This window comes from Neofelis nebulosa, chromosome 2, assembly GCF_028018385.1.
Source record: "Neofelis nebulosa isolate mNeoNeb1 chromosome 2, mNeoNeb1.pri, whole genome shotgun sequence".
Classification (NCBI taxonomy): Eukaryota; Metazoa; Chordata; class Mammalia; order Carnivora; family Felidae; genus Neofelis; species Neofelis nebulosa.
In genome coordinates this window covers 55,126,212-55,147,513 of record NC_080783.1, presented here as the reverse complement: position 1 = coordinate 55,147,513, position 21,302 = coordinate 55,126,212, and the positions used below count along the sequence as shown (strand labels likewise).

General features: G+C 39.1%; 1 protein-coding gene across 2 annotated transcripts in view; it reads right to left on the bottom strand.

Annotated features, from left to right (window-relative positions):
• Window positions 1–21,302, bottom strand: part of TTN (titin) — a 276,220-nt gene that overhangs the window by 214,259 nt on the left and 40,659 nt on the right. The window contains exons 41-48 of one of the 2 annotated variants that reach the window (XM_058712718.1): window positions 20,667–20,898; window positions 18,633–18,917; window positions 18,276–18,401; window positions 13,364–13,552; window positions 11,889–12,263; window positions 10,622–11,194; window positions 8,391–8,393; window positions 7,859–7,915 (exon numbers count right to left, since the gene is read on the bottom strand). In XM_058712718.1, the coding sequence (XP_058568701.1) occupies window positions 7,859–7,915; window positions 8,391–8,393; window positions 10,622–11,194; window positions 11,889–12,263; window positions 13,364–13,552; window positions 18,276–18,401; window positions 18,633–18,917; window positions 20,667–20,898 (1,840 nt within the window). Of the gene's footprint in view, window positions 1–118; window positions 6,758–7,858; window positions 7,916–8,390; window positions 8,394–10,621; window positions 11,195–11,888; window positions 12,264–13,363; window positions 13,553–18,275; window positions 18,402–18,632; window positions 18,918–20,666; window positions 20,899–21,302 lie in introns of those variants that run through there. The other variant, XM_058712716.1, reaches the window with a different exon arrangement.

Here is a 21,302-nt window from a genome sequence, read left to right as displayed (position 1 = left end):
ACACGGTCTTCCATCTTACGTTTTACTTTACTTAAATAGCTTATCTGCTAAAAGAGAATGCATTCTACTGAAACTCTTTTGTGGAGGAGGAACGAGGGTAAAGCAGCAGTACAAACAGTTAGGTGGCCACAGAGATATTTAATTGTGTTTGATGATTCACAACAGAGTTGACACAGTGATGGTTCCACAGCTTAGATGACAGACTATTTACATGTATTACAAACACAAGATTTCTCCAGAGAGAAACTGTTTTCCCAGGCATTTTCCACGTATTGAATTCAAATCGAGTAGACCTATTTGGAAATTTATTGGATCGATCTAATTTGGAAAATCTGGAGCACTCGAATCGATTCACTACTCACTGAGGCACCGAAACATTGCACAGGAAACTAAGTTAGGGTGAGGGCCGCACAGGTCTCTGCCATTCCTGACTTGTTTGTAGCCACACACCTGTACTCACCTTCATCATCTTTTACTAAGCTTGTTATGAATAGGTTGTGGAACCCTATGCCACTTTCCTCAGCGCTGAACCTTGTACCTTGCACCAATCTCCCATCTTTGTACCAGTAAACCGTGGGTCTTGGAGAGCCACGAACTAAACACTGGAAATAAGCTGCAGTACCTACAGGTGCATAACAGTCAGAAATACCTTTGATAAATCTGGGAGGCCCTTCCACCACCTGAAATTCAAAAAAGCTGTCTGAATATTTGCTCTTTAGGACTAATTCTTCCTTCATACTGCTTAAAGTCACTTTACTTTTCTTTGTCATCATAGCAAACATTTCAGAATCTCCCATGGTGAGGAATCCCCGGCAGATAGCCTCTCCTACTCGATTGATAGCTCTGCACCTATATGTTGCACTGTCAGACGGACAGACATTTCGGATTTTAAGGGTGTGACTTCCCTTCTCCTCACTGATCACATATTTGATGTTATCTGGCTCGATACACATATATTCTTTATACCATTTAACTTCGGGACTAGGGATGCCTATGACTGAACATTTGAACACAGCGTCTGAATTTTCTGGAATTTTAAAATCACAAATAGGCATTATAAAGCGAGGAGGCATTTCAAATACTTCTAAATCAATTTTTAAATCTTTGTCTTCTTCTTCCCTTGAAGCCATACTTGGATCTGCTAAATTCAAAGGTAGAACATCCAGACTCACAATCATGCTTTTATGATCAGGAGTAAATTCAGGAACTGTGACTATTTTCACTTGCTTCTCAAATTCCTTAACATCCTTTTCACTTAATTCAACTTCCAGGACAATTTCTTGAGGAGAAGGTGTTCTGGACGATGTAGTGTTTTCCAAATCAAACTCCATGACATGCTGATGTGTTACTGGAGGTGGGAGAGCCACTGCTGTTTCTCTTTGGGGTACTATGTCTACACTGGCAAAGCTCTTTGCTTCCCCTATGATGTTTACTGCATGGCACATGTACTCTCCTGCCTCTCCTTTTTGAATGTTAGAAATTTCCAAAGAACACACATTACCCACCCTTTCTATTTTGATTCTTTCATCTGGCTCGAGCAAAGATTTATTTCGATACCATTTCACACCAGGAACTGGAATGCCCTCAACTTCAACAATGAAGCCTAATGTTGTGTTCTCATATATCTTCCTTTTGGTCAGAGGCTCAATAAAAGATGGGGGCATTTCATTGTCTTTTGGTTCAATGGCTTCATTGGGTGTACCAAATGAATCAGAACGCCATAGTTCATAAGCTGAACTTCTCTCTTCTGTAGGTGTATGGAATTGTTCATTTGGTGTACTGTCCTCCCTTTCTGTTTTTGATGAGTATCTTTTAAAGTTTCCAGTGGGGTTTGGTCCTCCAGTAGGAATAGAATATTTTTCAACCGTTTCTCCTCCTAAAGGTGTAGAATATCTCTCTAGTGTCTCTCCTGGGGGTGTAGAATATCTCTCTAATGCCTCTCCTGGGGGTGTGGAATATCTCTCTAGTGTCTCCCCTGGGGGTGTGGAATATCTCTCTGCTACCTCGCCTTCGGAAGGTGTTGAGTACCTTTCGGCAGCTTCCTCTAAAGGTGTGGTTCTTGCAATAGTCTCACCTCCTGAATTTGTTGAGGATTGTTTAGTTGTATCTGAAGGAGTAAAATATAAATCAGGAGACTTTGGAGTTTCAAAATGTTCAACAGAGGATGGTGGGGTATAAAACTGATCTAACTCAGGGATCTCTTCACTGCTTGTACTTCCCACATCAATCGAAATATCAGATTCAGGAGAAAATGGGCGACCTAATGTTTCCTGTTGTTGGTTGTAATATTCATACACAGTGCTGAAAGTTACTTCTTCAACCTCCATTGATGTGATTGATTCGCTCTGAACATGCTTTGCCTTGCATGTGGTGTCTTTCATTTCAGGAACTTGGTGCTTTCCAGCAGCAAGTAAGTATTGTGTGAGGGAGGTCTCAGAGTCCATTACTTCTGCTGTATGTGCTTCATCCAATTTAGGTAGATTTTCAGAGAAACAAGTTTCTGTCTTTCCTTCTTCAGTAGCGGAGAAACAAGTTTCATTCTGAACTTGAACTTCTTCATAGCATTTTTCTTTTCCAAAGGCATCACTTTTTTCACTAGTTTGTTCATTTGGATTCTGCTGTTCCTCAGTCGTCAAGAATGGAAAGCTCAAGGAGACTTTTCTGTGGCATGTGGCTGCCTCATGATCATCACCACCTTCATGGTCTCCCAAAATTCCAGTGACATATCCCTGTGTCCCTCCACCCTGCTTTTGAAATGGGGCCAACTCTGGTTCCAAAGTATGCTCTTCTTCCACTTCATGAACCTCTAAAAGCTTTTCCTCACTTGCTGCTTTTTTCAAATGTGAAATGAAACTTCTATCTCCATTTTCTAGAGAACTTTTTTTCTCAGAAATATCCATTTCTCCAACATCAGCAGATGAGGTTTGAAGTGGGGTCCATGATTCACTGTGGGTTTCTTCAGAAAATGATTTAAGAGAAATATCAGTATGTGAAATTTCTAAATTGTGTTCCTGTGTATGTTTTTCCAAATAAAAGGTATTTTCATCCAAATGACTTTTCTCCATCACAGTCCTATTTGAAAACCCCTGACTGGAAGAAATTTCTGGATTGGTGAATATGTTATCTTGCACACTTTTAGAGGTATTTTGTGTTTCGGATTGCAATGTTTCAGTGCCAGCAATTTCTTCTTGGTAAGGTGTTTCCTGCTGCCTAGTTTCTTGCCCTTGAAACTCCTTTGCTGGATCTCCTATATGAGAATACATTTGTTTTAGATCAAATACAATGTTCTCAGCACCAGCTATTTCAGAAGCAGGACGTTGGATTTTAAAGTATGCTTCTGGTTGACTGCCATCTAATGCTTGGAATTTTATATTTGCATTTTCTATTTGAGAGTGGAATTGCTTTAAGTCAAATGTAATAGGTACTTCATGTTCAGTCCTTTCAGAAATTGTAGACTGATCTAGAAGACCTGTTTCTTTTGGTTGTTCCCTCTCTTGTACTTCAAATTCCTTAAGAGTTTGAGAAGAAAGCAGCTTTAAATTCATCACAATGTCAGAGGAATCTGGTTCAGTGTTTGGAGACATTGTCTCTGCCTGACTTAGGTTACTTGATCTTGAGTCTCTTGGCGTCAATGGAAAACCCCTGTCACCAAGCTTCCTTTGAGGAGGATTGACAAATTTCCTGGTAAGTCTTTTTTCTAGAACCCCTTTTTCTACACGTTGTAACTTTTCAAATGCAATGATTCTATGCTTCACTTTTTTTCCTGGGTAATACCTCTCTTCACCCAAGGGTTCTTCATACACAATGATAGATGGATCTTTTGTATCATAACTATCAGAAGTTCTCTCAGAGTAGATATTTGGTAAATAGTCACGTAGGGCATATTCTTGCACATCTTCCCTTTCTGCTTCAAGTTTTCCAAAATCATTTTTTACCTCTTTTCTAATTTTTTTAACTTCACTGATATCCTCGACAAATGGATAAACAGTACCCTCTACTTGGTATCGCTTTGATTTTTCACTTATATCTCCCTCTTTCCCCTCACCCTGATATTGTACGAGTTTGGCTCTGACAGGCTTGTTAATTTTTGTGGCTCTAGAAGCACCCTGCATAAATCTAGGTAGTTTTTCTCTGGAATATGTGCAATGAACCTGGGCTTTCTGGTCTATCTGTTCAGTTGTCTCAAAGCTTTGAAAACATTCCCTTACAGAATGTTCTTTTATATTGGATTGGGGAGTAAAAGGACCAGGTGGGTAATCATAAAAATGCGCCCTTACAGATTCTCCCTGAATTTGTTGATTTTTGGAATATTTTGCATAAATTCCACCAATATTTCCTAATCGACTATATTCCCTGTGAGTGTCAGGTTCCACTGTCAGATCTGAAACACTCTCAGCTGTTCCTGAATTGTTTTCAGCAACACACTTATATTTTCCAGAATCTTGAGAATTGAGGTCATTAATATATAATCTGTGGCTAAAATGAACTTCTTCAAACTGAAACTTGTGGTTCTGCTTTAACATGACTCCATTTTGAAACCATGTTACAACTGGCTTAGGCTCACCAGATAACAAACATTCAAGTATTATGGAACCCCCCTCTCCACATCTGATATGCTTCGGCATTCCCTGTAACATTTTTGGTGGCTCGTTAGTAATATCAGATGAAAATATAAATTTGTGTTTTGGTGACCGAGAAGCTTCATCTTGAGGTCTTGCTTTAGCTCCCAGCTCCTCGGGGTGAAACGGTTCTCTGGACTCTTTATCCTGTTCTGGGGTGGGAGTAGCTGCTGTTATCTGAATTTCTACAGGGAAGGAAAGCAATTCTACATCTGCAGAGGGAGGACGTGGGGGGTTAGCGTGTAACATATGGAGATTTGTTTGGCCCTTTTGTCTCAAAGATGGATGAATGCCTTTTGTTTGGTCAAACACCAATGCCAGCTCCTCTTCCTCATGCGTGTACTCATGAAACACAGGGACTCTATGTGCTTCGACACTGTGCCCTTGTTTTGCTTTCACTTTAAGCGTGCCAGTTGTTTTTACTGTTCCATATTGGTTAAACAGCACACAGGTAACAGAACCTTCGTTTTGAGGAAGAACAGAAGAGAAAGTTAATATTGAATAGTTTTCCGAGGTCTGAGAGATATAGCCTCGGTTCTGGGGGATTGGTATATCATTGCTGTACCACGTCACGATGGGTGGAGGATATCCTTGAAAGTGACACACAAATTTACAACTGTCCCCTTCATAAACTTCTTGAGATTCAATTTCTTGAAGAAATGAAGGTGGGCAACGTTGTGGATGCTTTTGGAAAGGACTTTCATAAAATCGTGCGTTTTCTTCTTCTTGTTCAGGTTTGAATTCATCAACTTTTGTGGAAATAGAGTGCTGTAATTCTCTCAAATCATCCTTTCTTATTCTCACACTATCTCGTTCTTCATTTTCTTCAGTATTTATAACTGGACCAACAGATTCACTGGCATGTGGCATAATAACTTGGGGCACCTTTTCAGGAGTCTCATAGATTTCCTCATTCTTATTTACAACAGTGATATATCTAGATGACTCTCCAATTTCAGTTTTGGTCATAATTTCTTCAAGTGGTTTTCTTGCTCGGGTCTCCTCACTTACTAGAATCTGACCATATAAATGGTCTTTCTGTAGATTTTCTCTTAGAAATGCCTCTTGGCTCATTCTTATTTCAGTCTGGAGAATTTCTTCATCAACAGTAGTTTGAAAGCTTGTGGGAGGTTCTCCAGATGCTACATTTTGATCCATTTGATTAGAAAGGACATGTGGATTTAGGACAATACCCTCGCTTGAAGGATCTACCTTGTCCCTACCTTCGGCTAGATCAGATACAGACCTGCTTTCCATCTCCTCTCTAGACAGCAGAGTGTCTTTGTCGCTAGCTTCACTTCTCAGAGTTCTCGAGCTGATTTCCGATGACATTTCTGAAAGAGATAATTTCTTTTTCTCCGTTAAGATTTTTCTAGCCTCCCGTAAACGTTGCAACTTCGTTTTGGTCTCCTCGTCCAGGAAGTTTTCACCTACATTAAGCCATTCCCTTAGGTCAGGTTTACTTTCTAAATATTCTTCATCACACAGAAAGTCAGTTTTCTTGCCCGGACTTACTGTCTTAAAGTGTATAGTTCGCATCAATCCCATTTGTTCTACATCTTGTTTTTTGTTAAAGGGAGAGCCCGTAAACCTCAGGCCTACCTTTATCCTGTCTTCTCTCCTTTCAGCTAAAGCCTCCATATTCTCATGTGTCTGTTCTGCCCTTTTCAGAAATTCTAAACATTTCTCATCTTGCCCTTTTTGCATAACAAGCAACGATGCCGTTGATTCAGCGGACCCTTCACTATTAACTGCCAATAATCTATAACTTCCAGAATCTCTGTGCTGGACACTTTTAACCTCTAAGCTGGAAGAGTGATGATGTAAATCACTCTCAGTTTTTATAACCCGTCGAAGACCTGTTGGGATAGGTCGGTTGTTATGAAACCAAGTCATTTCTGGAGTTGGCCAGGCAATTAATTTACACATGAAAACAACGGGTTTGCCCTCTAAAACATATCGAAATGTAAGTTTTTGGGTAAAAGAAGGCTTGAAATACTCGGGCCAGGAGCTTGTAGATGATATTCTACTTGCATATCGTTTAGCAGCCATGGAGCTGCGGTCGAAGTCTTCAGAATCTGAAAAGGCGTCGCGTGCATCTCTTTCCGAATGTTCAGATTCTCCCTCAGAGGACAATTCTGAAAGAAAAATTAAATTATAAAGCATTTTACTATTTTCCATAGCATTTGCAAAAGTTGAAAATAAATGAAATTGCAAAATAGGAAATAAAATAAAATGCATGCTACAGATTCTCACAAATCCATAAAAAAAATCCACTCACCATATTTGTTCGAATAAACGCAACACCATGCTCTGTTTAAAAGATTCTGACACGAAAATCGTTCGTTGTCTGGTCTTTTCTTCAAACTGTTGAAATTTCTTCTTGAACAAGCAAAAATGCATTTCAAAATAACATGTTCCTGTGCATGTTTGTTTTGAGAGCGGGAAATCTTTGTTCTTTTGGTGGCTAAGAGGAAAATCTTACCTGACTTGCAGAGAGTGGAATAAACGCCCTTTCTGATCCTTTTGATTGTTGGATTAAATTATTATCTTTTTGAGCATTAACTATTTAAAAAAAAATCTGCAAGAACTTTAACCATAAGTAATTAGCTAAAATAAAACGAGAAGGCGTTTATTCGAACTAATACAGCCATAAAGTCACAACGTTACGCAGAGAAAAGCAGGCAATAATGATCACGTAAGGCAGCTATCTGCAAGCCAGTGTAAGAGACAGATCAATGTTAAAATGATGTATGTGCATGAAGTGTAAACCAGAATGAGAATGTAACATTTTCACACATCCTAAATGAAGTAGCATTTCAATCATCATAATTCATTCATGACATTGCATTCTGAGACTGACAGCTAGGTGATTGCCTATTGTTCGATTTAACTCGCTGCGATTTTGAAAACAAATTCCACTAATTGATTTCATGCATTAAGATGACAACTTTTTCTGATACACACTTAGGAAAATGGCTGCAAACATGAAGTTGAAAATGGCTGATAAATCTTAAATATAAGACTTTAAATTACTGTCAAACAAATTACTGTGAAATGCATGTAACCATCAGCATACTAAACCAGGCATGCGACATAGTAATATATACTCTAAGAGATATATTTGTACATCTATGTCATTTTTCTCAATATTACTAAGAGAAAGTAGGCAGGTCAAGGATTCTATTAATCCTTCAGAATTTCTACGTAAATCTCACATCCAATATAACAAACAATACCTTTCATCTCCACCTCAATCTCCTCTTCAATCCTCCCGTGCAAAATTGATTCTGGGGCTAAAATGGGAAAACATATAAAGAGATTTTAATGATTAACCTGATATACTTTCTGCCTCAATTCATATATTCATATAATTATAATTTCCTCTTCATTCTAGTAACAGAAAACTATGTCCCCCAAGTGCACCCAAAAAATCCATGCCAGACAAATCAATGAGCTGATAAAGTACATGACAATGTTGGCAGAAAGATTTTAAAACATTTTTATTTTAGGTTCTCTATGAAATTTCCACGTTTAGTTTCATAACTCCCCATGCCTTTACATGCATTCCAAAAAGCAATCCATAAACTAAAGGAATATTCTCTTTTTTAAAAATAAAAATGTCCTATCGATGGAACACTTGCTAAGAGAAGGAATCACATTTAGAAGGAACATGCATTTTCTAACTTGCCGCCTTTTGCCGAGGGCTATGCTCAGGTTTTCCTGCAGAATTAAGCGTTTCCTGCTAGTAAATATGCCTTTCATTTGGACCACCTTTAAAACTTGAGACTACACAAAGTCTGGTTACATATTAAGGAGCAAAACAGAGTCCTCAAGTCAAAATAGCTTTTATTATATAGGGAAAAGGCGCAGGCTTTAGACACAATCATCTCTGGGGCAGCTTCCTGGGAAAGGTGGGTGCCTTGGTTCCCTCTTGTTCTTCTGTCCATCCGTGTGGAACTGTGTGGGAACGCAGGACTCCATGACTCCTCCGTTCCTTGTGGGCTTTGGCATGAAGTGAATGACAAACTTGCTGTTTTCCTTGACGATTCTCTCTTTACTTCATGGGTTGTTTTATTTTGTGACTCTTTGTGTGTTTTAAAACTTTTAGTGTCTGAACCAAGGGCAATTTTTGTAACTGTTCTGGTTTGCGATTCGTTTGCTAGGTGAGAATAAAGTTAGGAAAAGTAATAAATTAGCTGTTTGTAAGAGTAAAACACACGCTGAATTTAGAGAAGGTGATGTGTCATTAGGATGAGAAGGAAAGCAGCATGTTAGTCCCCAAACTAACATATGATATATCTATACTTTTACGTACAGAAGAACTACTCAAACAGACTTACAGGGTTTACCTTCCTACTTGATCTTTGCGGATAACTACTCTGCCTACATAGAGTTACAAGGCCAAAGTAAGAGAAGAACATGTAAAGACTGGTCTTATGTGTGATAATTAGATAACTGTGCCTGATCCTTCATTCTTCAAACACTTAAAAGTGGCTTATCTTTTCACTTTCTTAAGTACCAGTGAGGCAGTCTGGACTTCCCAAGAGAAAAATGCTCATGCTCCAAGAACACTTTAATGATATAATCCATTAGAACTGAGTGAACTAGAAATCCTGTAGCAAAACTGTCCAGCTTAAATCCACTCTGGCCATGTGCTGATCAAGCATGTACCATGGCCCTACATTCCTTAGGAAATGAGTTGAAAGACCTACATTGTTCCTACCTCCACAACACAGCCAACTCTCAATTATATGGCTGCAGAAACTGTCATGGTTGTCACCACGTCACCTCCAGATAAATAATCACTATGTGTGATTATTGCACTAGCCAGCAGCTATGGTGAAATTGAGGGTCAACTCTTTGGATGGTGGAATTTTCTATCTAATTTGCATAACTAGATCTCAGTTCTGGAGCTATTCCCTTTGAAGCCTATGAAAATGTTACCAGAAAGAGCTACAGAACAAAATGTCAGATTAAGAGATAAAAAAGACTCCTTTGGGCGAATGAGGATTACAGATATATTAAATGATATATGAGACTCTTTCAAAATTCAGAGCCAAGATGGCTGTCATATAGCACTGTACTATCCCCTGCTCGTCTCTAATATTTCAAAAATGGATGGAGAGATCAGAAAAGACCTTGAGGCCACAAGTCTCCACTGACCCCTGGAGATGCTAGAACTTCTTCCATCAGTTACCTTTCACGGGGCTCAGTAAAGACTCTTTGCTTACAGACATACAGCATGGGATTCTAGCACCTGAAGAATAACTTTCCCGTTTCAGTAGTATCTAAGAGGAGGTCCATGGATAAAAGGAAGAACTTATCTTTTCCGAGACAAATTTATTCATTTCCTTCCAGACATGGTGGCAAATCAAGCATGATAACAACAAAAATAATAATCTTGCCATGAGATAATTCTAGAATTCCAGGAAGATCTGAGACTTTGAAGCAGCAGCACCTATTAAGAAATAGCTATAGACTCCTAATTTTGGTCCAGACAGAGCCCTATCATTATCAGTGCACAATTTTCTATTGCTCCTTATAAACATCTAGAACTTCCAAATCTGCAAACAAAGGGCAGATGAGAACTTTTGAGCCTCCTAATATTAAAATAATTAAATTTAAGCTTGGCGCAGTATCAGGCACAATAATAAATAATCAATAATTGATTAACTGTAACAGCTTGACCTTCTTCAGTGTGCCTCATAGGGGGCATATTTGGGAAATACTAGGAAAAGCATTGCACGTAAAATAAACCATAACCTTCTGAAATGAGATTTGAAAGTTACACTTCCTTGAATCTAGACTGGAAAGTTAAAAATGTTCATCACAAGTCTGGCCAATAACTTGGCTGACTTTCATGAGTCTTTTACGAATAGAATGCTAAGTTAGAGATATTCTAATTAATATATTCATTGATTCAATTTGCACAGCAGAAAAGCTGCATAAAGCGATGGGGATGAAATGAAGCAAGTCAGAGCTAAAAGCCAAATAAGCACCTTCTATGCTTAGTACTGCTGACGTTGTCTTCTCTCCATACTCATTGTGGACACTGCAGCTGTACAGTCCTTGGTCTACCAGCTGAACGTTACATATGATAAGAAACTGAATATTTCCACGTTGTGACTGCTTCACTCTTTCAGAGTCCTCGATCTTTATGCCTTCATGAGTCCAGGTTACATCAACAGAGGATTCATCTTGTAAGACACAGAGGAATTCAGCAGTGTCGCCGCACCTTACAGAGAGGTCCTGAAGCTGCAGGAGAATCTTTGGTGCCTCACCCACTGCCTCTTCAGCATAGTTCCCAGATAACTCAGTGCTTTCTGCAATTTGTGAAAGGGACGCAGTGTGGCGCAACTCTACATTTTGAACCGATGCAGCTGTGTGGATGGAACTTTGAGATACACTTTCAAAAACCTGTGATTCATATTCATATGATGATCCTTGAAATGACTTAATTTCGTTTTGGGATAGTTTGCTCTCCTGCTTTGTGAAAGAGGAATCTGCCACTGCCTGGGACTTGGTGGACTCTCTTACATCTTTCCCAGAACTCTGCCTAGCTAGGGCTTGCACTGTATAATCAAGTGACAAGAAAAAGAAAAGAATATTAAGATCTAAGCTTTGTCACTTGGTTAGGTTAGTAACATAAAATGGCATGGAAGATGAAGATGGAAGACGTCATTGTCACTTGGAAGCAGCATGCCAAATGGAGTATGCTCTAGGATGTCAGATCATACAAAAGAAAGTTCATTCCCAGTGACCCAGTGATGAATGGATGATGAAGGCTCATGCGATGCCATAGCGTCTCTGCGTCCTTCCTTCTGTTGTCACTGCAGCTAACCAGAGTTACACAGTCTCTCTCTCTCTCTCTCTCTCTCTCTCTCTCTCTCTCTCTCTCTCTCTCTTTTCCCTCTCCTGGGATACCATTTGTCCTTCTTCTTCTGTATACTTTATAAACAATATACAGCAAATGGATCATTAATGATCCAACCATGAGATGTCGTTTAGAAAAGTAAAAACATCACGCAAAGCTGATGCCTTAAAAAATACTAGTGTACTATGCAGAATATACACTTCAGTGAGATTTTAATTGCATAGGTTAACCCATAATTGAGAACTAAGGAGGACTTGTTGGGTGTTATTTTATTAGTAAATTATCGACTGACCACACTATGCAATGAGACAAACAGTAGAGACTCTCATTAGTAACAGTGGGAGTAGGAGGTATGAAGCAAATCCAAGTCTTTAAAGCAACATGAGCTTTACCTTTTGGAGTCACTGTGAGTGTAGCTGCACAAGAGGCTTCCCCAGCACTATTGGCGGCTTTGCAAGAGTACTGCCCAGCATGCTCTGAGTAAGCATCAACTATAAGCATTAAAGCCATGCCTGTGGACTCCTCAAAATGGAAAACTACATCTTTTGTTGGTAGAATTGGCTGCTGGTTATGAAACCACTGGATTTCTGGCTTGGGAATGCCAAAAACCCTTGCATGAAATCTGACTGTCTCCCCGCTGTGCACCCTGAGGCTTGATAGAGGCTGGATGAAGATGGGCTTTTGGCCAAGGGAGTCCTTCTTAAATGAAACTGACGAAGAAACATGCCATTGGGAGTTTGATGTAACTTCTCCAAATTTGCTAAATCCTGAAAAGAAGCATGCCAACCTTTAATGTCTTACCCTGCATTGAAACCAGAACTCATTTGGAGTTGTCTACAGATCTGTCGTAAATTGTAATGGTGGACTAGAATCCAGACCAATCTTAATGCCTTGTCAACGTATGACATTATTGGTTCCAAGTCACACGTGTTCACTTCCATTTTCCAGACAAACAAATGGAGACATAAATAGTCTAAGAAACTTCACCGTATTGTTTGCGAAGGCAGTAGTGAAGTACACAATTTAGTTTAGGTATTCTTGTTTTCTGTTTTTATTTTTTTCCCCTCTGGTTATAAAATCAGATTTTCTATTTTGTAAACGACGTTAAATTGATTATTAAGAAAATATCTGATTATTATTGTATTTAAAATTAAGGGAAAAATCAAAGTTGCCTTCAATCCTTATGTATCTGTATATAGTTAAGAATACATAGACTAAATTAGCTCAGCAAAAATAGTCTGACTGTATAAAAATATTGTTGTTATCTTGTTTTGAATCAAAGTGCTCCCCACTGCCAGGGAAGTGTTTCTGATTGCAGTTTAAAAGCCCCAAATATCAGAAATGCTAAACCATCTTTGGACTGGGCCCCTTAACCTGAAGGCATTCTTGGAATGATGGCGAATGCATCTAGATGGTGTCCAGACCCGAAATCATCCTCTGTAGCTTCTGTGAACTCAGAATTGTGTCAAGACAATGGGGGGATAGTAACACTGGCATTAAAAAACATTTTTTTTAAATTTTCATCTTAGCTAAATGAGAAAACAATTCTACCTAAGTATTTCTTTAGCATATTTCTCTCCATTCTGATACATGCTGATCAGAAAGCATGAAAGCTGGCGAGGAGAGCAGTACATTACAAAACAGTATAAAGACAAAGCAGGGCAAAATAGAAAATGATGGTTTGTGATTCATCATGAGATGGGATAAAAGAAAAGTAAGAATGTCAAATATAACATGGAAACAATTAGTTGCATTAAAAGAGAATGGTAGGGCCAATGATGGTTTACATGGAATCTTTAGTGATTGTTACTGGCATTGAAAGATTAGATCCATATTTAAATGTGGTTCTTAAAGTTGTTTACTGTACCTGCCAGTCTCAAGTTGGCTGTGCTTGATACTTGACCAACAGCATTATTAGCAACAAAAGTGTAAGTTCCTTCATCTTCCGGAAAAGCTTCGGCAATTTCCAGTTGGTAAGTGTCTTCAAATTGAGTCATTCTAAAGAACCGAGATGGCTTGATTTTCTTGTCTTTGGCGTACCAAGACACTTTTAGATCTGCATCACAAAAGAAAAAAAAGATATTTAAAATCACAAAACGTGGTGGATGATTTTACCTGCAAACACAGTATTGATTACATTGTTGACTACATTTCATATTTATCTTAATAACATTAGATTTCCCTTTTGGGCTTGCCACATCTGCTCTTTTAGGTTTCCTTTTCATCTTTAAGAAAAACGTGATTCCAGAAAAATCCAGCTTATAGACTGGTTGTAATATTTGAACTTTTATAATTTTAATTATATTCTTTTTAACCATTTGCAGTCCATGCTGTGGAAACAGGGTCAAGGTTTTGACATAGTGACCTTCAGAAAAAGACAGTCCTAAGGTAGAGTCATCAGGGTGGGTTTTATCTAGGATTGTGGTTGATTACGAGGACAGGGAGAGGAAATTCTGTGCTTCTGGTGGGCAGAAAGATCAATCAAAAAGAGAGCTGAGAGAATCAACATTCCCAAAAGTATAAAACAGACACCCTGTAGTCTGAAGAAAAAAATTCTATACTGTCATTACCAACGAGCAAGCATTGAAAGGTCTGAGCAAAACAAAAAATAATTTTTAAAACTGAGAGTAATGGAATTTGGGCATCTTAGATATATTTGGCTTTTTTCAAAGTAACAGTAATAGTATATAATAATAAAACCAGTTCTTTTCATATAAGGAGTTGAATCATGTTAAAATGATAGAAAATAACCCCAAAGCAAAGATAAAATAACATTATATTGTTATGGTTTAAGGTAATGTGCACTTTAAAAAATATTATACTTCCATTGAAACAGTAACCCTGTAAGTCAAGAGTGGATTTAAATTTAGTTATTTGTTTTAAAAGCCACAACCCAAGCTGAGCATGATCACTATACCACTCCCTTATCTAATTACCATCTATGGAGGATTCTTTTGTGGTGCAATCAGCTAGCATTTGTTTGCATTTTGGCACAAATATTGGCTTGTGAAGGTTTCCCTCCATCCTGCCCATGGTGGTAGTATTTTTAAACTACAGGTTCTCCTTTTAAATCTCTTCACTTCCTTAGGTAGCAAGGTAAGGTAGAAAATGGAACGCTGATACCACAATTTACCAGCTGTGTGACCTTACACCTGTCATTTAATCTCTCTGGACCAGTCTTCTCATTTGTAAAATAAGATGCATAATAATTCATGAGCTATTTTTTTTAATATATGAAATTTATTGTCAAATTGGTTTCCATACAACACCCAGTGCATGAGCTATTGTTTGCAATAAATTGTTGTGTGAATTAAATGGTTTACACATGGAAGGAGCTTTATAAACCACTGTCACAAGTCAGTCATTATAGAAAGAATGTTTAACCTCACAAGGGATCAGCAGTGCCTTTAATAATTTACCAAAAGTCAGGGCCAGGTGATGTAAGAGACAACACCATCACATGGAATTTAGCGATCATTCTATAACTATTTAGTTTGTCTATTAAACCTCAACAGAAATGGAAGATGAAGGGTTTGGTTCACCACTTTGCAAGGTTCTCTGCATATTACTACTGACAGAGGTAAACTGATTGAAGCCCTAGGATAGGCATGTATTGTCAACAATAAATAAGCTAACAGGTGAGACCTCTCTTGGTAATGGATTTGGTGCTTCTGACTGAGCTGCCCCTTTCTGTGTTGGTCACTGGCCTCTTTTGGCTTCCGTGAAGCCTCTCCACTGTCCCTGCTCCCCATTCTATTACTCCATTGTATTTGGTCCCTAAATTCTGTTCATTCCACCTCTTGAATTCAATATACACCCTTTTTTCTCCCGATTCCCCTAATTGAGGGCCTTGTCAGCACCTTCCAAGCCTGTTAGGATGGCCTCTCCCTTGGTCCTCACCTGGTCTCACCTCCCACATCTGACCATTCCTCTTTTCACTACCACAGTAGTGTCTCTAAAAAAGTAAATCATGTTACCCAGAGGCTTAAAAATCCTTCAGTTGCCCCTTAGTATAAACAAGGTAAAATCTAAAATCCTAAGCATAGAATACCAAACCTTTAGTACCTGGCCCTTGCCTTCTTTTCTGGCCTTCTCATCCACTTATCACACCACTTTCCAACCATACTTAAGCCACTTGTCGTTTCCAGCACATGAAGTACCCTTGCAAGCTTTTATGACTTTGTAAATGTCGTTCTCTGCCTAGAACACCGCTGTGTTCAAGGATCCTGTTGATTTTTCAATGCCCAGTCTGTGCATCTCTGTTCATGTTGCAAACAGTCAGCGCTGAGTACGTGGGCTGTTATGGCACTTACAACCTTGGGATCTAGTTGTGCACGTGTGTCTCCTCACCTACGCTCAATTCTATGAAAGCCAGGTCTGGCATCCCTAGCAGCTAGTGTAATGTTTCAATAGCGGTCGAATAAAACTGAAGAGTTACTTAAATGAACAACAGGAACCCATCATTGCCAGACTACTTATCATTTTATTTAGCTAGCTGTTGCTCAGTAAGCCTTTAAATGATACTGATTATCTGTAGAATAAACATTGGTAAAAAATGTAGCTTTATTACGTTTTAAAATTCTGCTTTTACAAATTGCTTTTCCACCAGTAGGTGGCACCAGAGACCTTCAGTAGGCAACAGTTTCTCATAAAAGCACCACTAGATTGCTGAGGGCCAAGTTCCATGCTTCAGTATGTATTGAATTCCAAAAACATGTGACTGAGGTTTCTGAAGACTGATAATTTTTTTCACATTTGTAGAAGGCAGGGCTGAATTTACTTTCCTAGGGTAATACTTGCTCAGAGAAAGTTGTGTAAATATATTTAGTCCCAGGGGCATCAACCTTTATGATTTGGTGAGCTTTTAAAAGGGCATTTTACTTAAAGAACTTAAATTTTGCCATATAGAAAATACATTTGCAAGAGGATGCTCAAATCTCTATATGTGTATAAATAGTACCACACATAAAGAGTTAGTAATCCATAAATTTATAAAGTCCATTTAAACATTTAAAGATGTCAGTCATATGAAAAAGATATTTTTCTCTTTCTACCCCAATTGGAGTCTTTTTAAAAAAAATTATTATTATTATTATTATTATTATTATTATTATTATTTTAGAGAGGGAGAGAACATGTGTGTGTGAGCAGGGGAGAAAGGCAGAGGGAGAGAGAGAGAATCTTAAGCAGGCTCCACCCTTAGCATGGAGCCTAATGCGAGCTTGATCCCACAACCCTGGAATCATGACCTGAGCAGAAACCAAGAATGGGATGCCCAACCAACTGAGCCACCCAGGCGTCCCCCAATTGGAGTCTTATGAAAGGCTTAAAACATATTTTTGTAATACCTTAAAGGCAAAACTATAATATTATTTATAAACTGAAGAGTACTATATAAAGACTACTGCTTTAAACGACCCATATATATGTATATTGATTTGAAAATTTTCCTCTAAAAATTCAATGGAAGGACAAATTATTTAGTGTGGCTTTAATGAATTTGATATTAAAATGCCTTTTCTTTACTGTGTTAGTAGGATATTATCAAATCAGATCTTATTTCTTAATATTTAGTGTTTCTCAAACTCACAAAGTCTTTGGTATTTCTCCATGTTGGTTGCCCACTACCAGACTTTTATGTTTATATAATTCCCCTCTATAGCTATAATAAAATTAATGTATTGAGCACCAGTCACTTGCCAGCCAGGCCTATAGATGCTTTACCTACATCATTAATTATCTTTTCATTATACTCATAAAAATCAAACAGGTCCATTTGGTTTCTAGATCAGCATCTTCACCTCAGAGGAGGAAATCATCAGGTTTTAGAAGGCCAATTGAAATACTGACTTGTTTACAAAAATGGCTCATGGCAATGCAGAGATTGGGTCATAAACCAATGGAAGAAGCATAAAAATAAACCCACACTTAACTAGGAGTGCTATGAAGCTAAGCTCTAAGAATTTCCCTTTGGTGGGCATATATAAGGGCCAAGAATATGAGAGTGACTTTCATTTGGGATAAAGTTGATTTACTTTTCCCCTACCTGAGATAAATTTACAATCATAATTGGCTTGAAAGAGCTGCAAATATTTTGCCTCATTCTACCAACATCAGACTCCTGAGGCTGTGAGACAGGGCCGTGGGTGTTTGGGAAGCATGCCCCAATTAAAGAGCATACAGCTAACCAACTGAGGGTTACTATATGATGAACACTGGGCTACGCGCTGGTGTGTGTTATCTAACACGATCCTCATTGGTATTAGTCATTTGATAATCATTCTTTTGTCCAGTTAACAAGTACATATTGACTATCCACTATGTATGAAGCTATCCTAGGACAAGGATTCACCCTCACTGCCAAGGGTCTTTTACCTTCTAGTAGCCACTGCCTTTTTAGGCACCAGATTTTAGGTGCTAAGACAGAATCCCTGCCCTTGTGAAATGTATGTTCTAAGATCAAAGGCAATACTATTCTTACTTTACTCATGAGGAAAAGAGAGCCAGAGAAATAATATATTTGCCTAAGGTCACACAGGGGAGCCACAATTCAAATCTAACCTCTCGGATTATAATGCCCTTACTTTTGATGCTACAGTTCAGTAGCGGTAAACATGGTCTATTCCTTAGTTCAGTAATTCAAGTAAGTCTTCTGCAAGATTCCCATTAAGAGTCAAATTATGCCTGGGACGTGTCTGTGATGGAGGAAAATGTGAGAAAGCTCTCCTCAGATCATTCTGTGTAAGTATTAGCAATGATACCTTTGCTCATGAACCTACCTGTTCCAGAAACTCTGCACTGAAAACGGGCTGGCTGTCCCTCAGAAGTGACGGTGTCCTGGAGTGGGGTAATGATAGCAGGAGGATAAACTGGCATTTCCTGATCTGGAGACACGACTTCCGGAACTAAAGAAAGGGACCACAAGATGCGTCATGATTAAATCACCTGCAGACCTCAAAGAAGAATGGAGCACGTGGATTTATCTTAATTCATGTGGCATCGGGGCACTTTCTGAAAGCTGAGCAGCAATCCACTTGTATGAGCTCCAAATTGTATTCATAAATGCAGTGGGACAACACATAAAAAGCGGGTTTCTTAGGTTTTATTTTAAGCTGAGGCTAGCGAGGCCTTTCTACCTTCCACGGAGAGGGAAGCGGACGTCGTGGCTACTCCATAGTCATTCTTGGCTTCACAGGTATAAACAGCCGCATCCTCTGGGAAGGCTTCAATTAGCAAGAGCGTGTACTCTTGCCCGTCGTGAAGGAATTTGCACTTGAAGCCAGTGGAAAGCAGCTGCTCTTCCTTGTACCAGGAAATTTTGGGCTGTGGTCTGCCAGATATCACAGCACAGAAGCGGGCAGGCTTGCCAGACTGCACAGTGACAGGCTGGAGCTCCTGCAGAATTTGGGGCGGTTCTGGAGCTGGGAGTAAATGAAAACAAACAGCTTGTGAAAAAACATGACAACACAGGAGAGCACGTGAAAGTCTGTGTTCATTTGTGGCCAGTGCCCAGAAACAAAACTTTGGAATTATGATAACTTTACTTGCCTCAGAATATTGTAATGTTTTTTGTGCTGGGAAGGAAGAAAACATTTGGAATTTTGTCCTCGAGCAGAGAGAATAACTTTAGAAAGGTACTTCTATTTGAGGCTTGGTGACGGGGTGTTGCTGCAAGTATTGAACTTGTCAACATAAGGTGATCGCCCCTTTGCATGTTGGGGTCTGGGTGGGGGTGCAGTGATGCACAGTACCCTAAAAAATGCTAGAACAAGGGTGCCTGGGTGGCTCAGTCAGTTAAGCGTCTGACTTTAGCTCAGGTCGTGATCTTGAGGTTGGCGAGTTTGAGCCCCATGTCAGGCTCTGTGCTGTCAGCACAGAGTCTGCTTTGGATCCTCTGTTCCTCTCTCTCTCTGCTCCTCCCCCACTCATTCTCTCTCTCTCTCTCTCTCTGTCTCTTTCCCGCTCTCAAAACTAAAAAAATTGTGAGAACAACTGCCACGTGCTACCTAATTTTACATCATTTGGACAAACCATGTGGTGATGTGGTTCATTTCATACTGGTTTGTTTTCCAAGTATTTGTGTATGTGTCATAGTCATTTCTTTATATATAGGTGCCAATGAAGCACAATCAGTAACTACGAAGGTAAGAATACATGTTATTCCAGATCTAGTTAGAGGCAATTAGGTAGATTGAAAAAAACTCACTTTCCTGCTATCCTAAGTAAAGCATCTTGTCTGTGTTGTGATGAGTGAGGGGAACTAGCTAGTTTACTGAACACAGAAATGGGGAGAAAGGACTCCTGTGAGTCTGGTTTCTGACCTTTACTTCTCTGTGCCTCAGTCTATCCACCACTAATACAAAATAATAATAATAATAATAATAATAATAATAATAATAAGATATCATGATCACTTGGTCTCCTAGGGACTGAGGGAATGTTGGCAATATGGTTCTTTTTTATTAACTTGAGATTTTCCTAGAGTTCCTTCATCTGCCTCAGGGGTATTTGTGCAGACAGATATGACTCAAAATTAAAATAGGGATGAATGGTCCATTTTCTCTATTTAGGTTAGTGTCATTTCCAGGTCAGCTTCAAATTCAGCTCTAAGGTTTGTAATGAAGAAAGAAAATGGTTTAATGGCACCCCTCTGAGCCTTTGGTAGCATGTGGAATTTCCCTTAAAAGTAAGAGCCTATGATCCTAGGGCTTGGGGCAGAGAAAACCTAGTTGAACATTGCCTGTGGCTGTCTAGGCCGTCTGGGGCCTCAAAGAGGACCTTTGGGTTTTCTCAAAGGAAATGACCCTATGGCTTGGTAAGTCTACTGGTACTTAAGCACTTGGGGCCAAGGGCAGAAAACTTGACCAGCTGAATTCTGTATCTAGAAACCCATTGGGGGTCTATTATAATTGACATACAGTGGCTATTAAATAGTGTTGACCAACTCAATGAAGATCCAGCCACTAGGCACTTTCAAGAAATGACATCTTTAAGTCTTTTTAATAGCTGCTGTCCCTTTACCAGGGAATGATGTGAAAATAAACGTAGTTGCAAGCATACAAGGACCATGGCTTCCCTAGAGATTTCCCAGAAACTATCAGCACTTTAGGAACTTAAAGAAGAGGATTACTCTAGCTGGATTCACAAAACACATCATTATCTCCACCTACCATTGACATAGAGTGTAACAGAACTCCTGTTCCTTCCTGCCACAAAGGTGTATTCGCCGGCATCGCTATGCCTGGTCTCAGAGATAAACATCCTGTGGATTCTTCTCTCCACCACATACTGGTATCGTTCTTGAATTTGGAAGTTGATTTCAATGCCGTCTTTATACCAGTGGGCATCCACATCATCTTCGTTGACCTCAAACTCAACCACAGCACGTTGTTTCTCAATAACCTTTTGATGGAACAACAGAAAAAGAGAATTGAAGCCCCGGTTTCCTTTCAGTTTTGACCTGTTTCTAAGACTGCTTATTTCAAGAGTGTGCCAAACTTATCCATTATGATATAAAAAGCTGACTGGTTGTGTCACATTCTGATTTGTCCTGCATACCCTTGGACAATTGGTACCCTAACTTCTTCTGTAGAAATCATGCTTATACCTGCACTGAGGAGAGATGCTGCCCCCAAAGAGACCATGTTCGAGTCCTTAAATGTTTGCTTCTTAACTAATAATAACAGAAATAATGACACTTTATGCCCATGGACTTTTTATTTTCGACAAAGCTCTTCTAAGTTACTACTCAATTTGATTTCATGGGGTAGGAACAAGAATCTACTGGGGTACGTGGAAGCTATTAT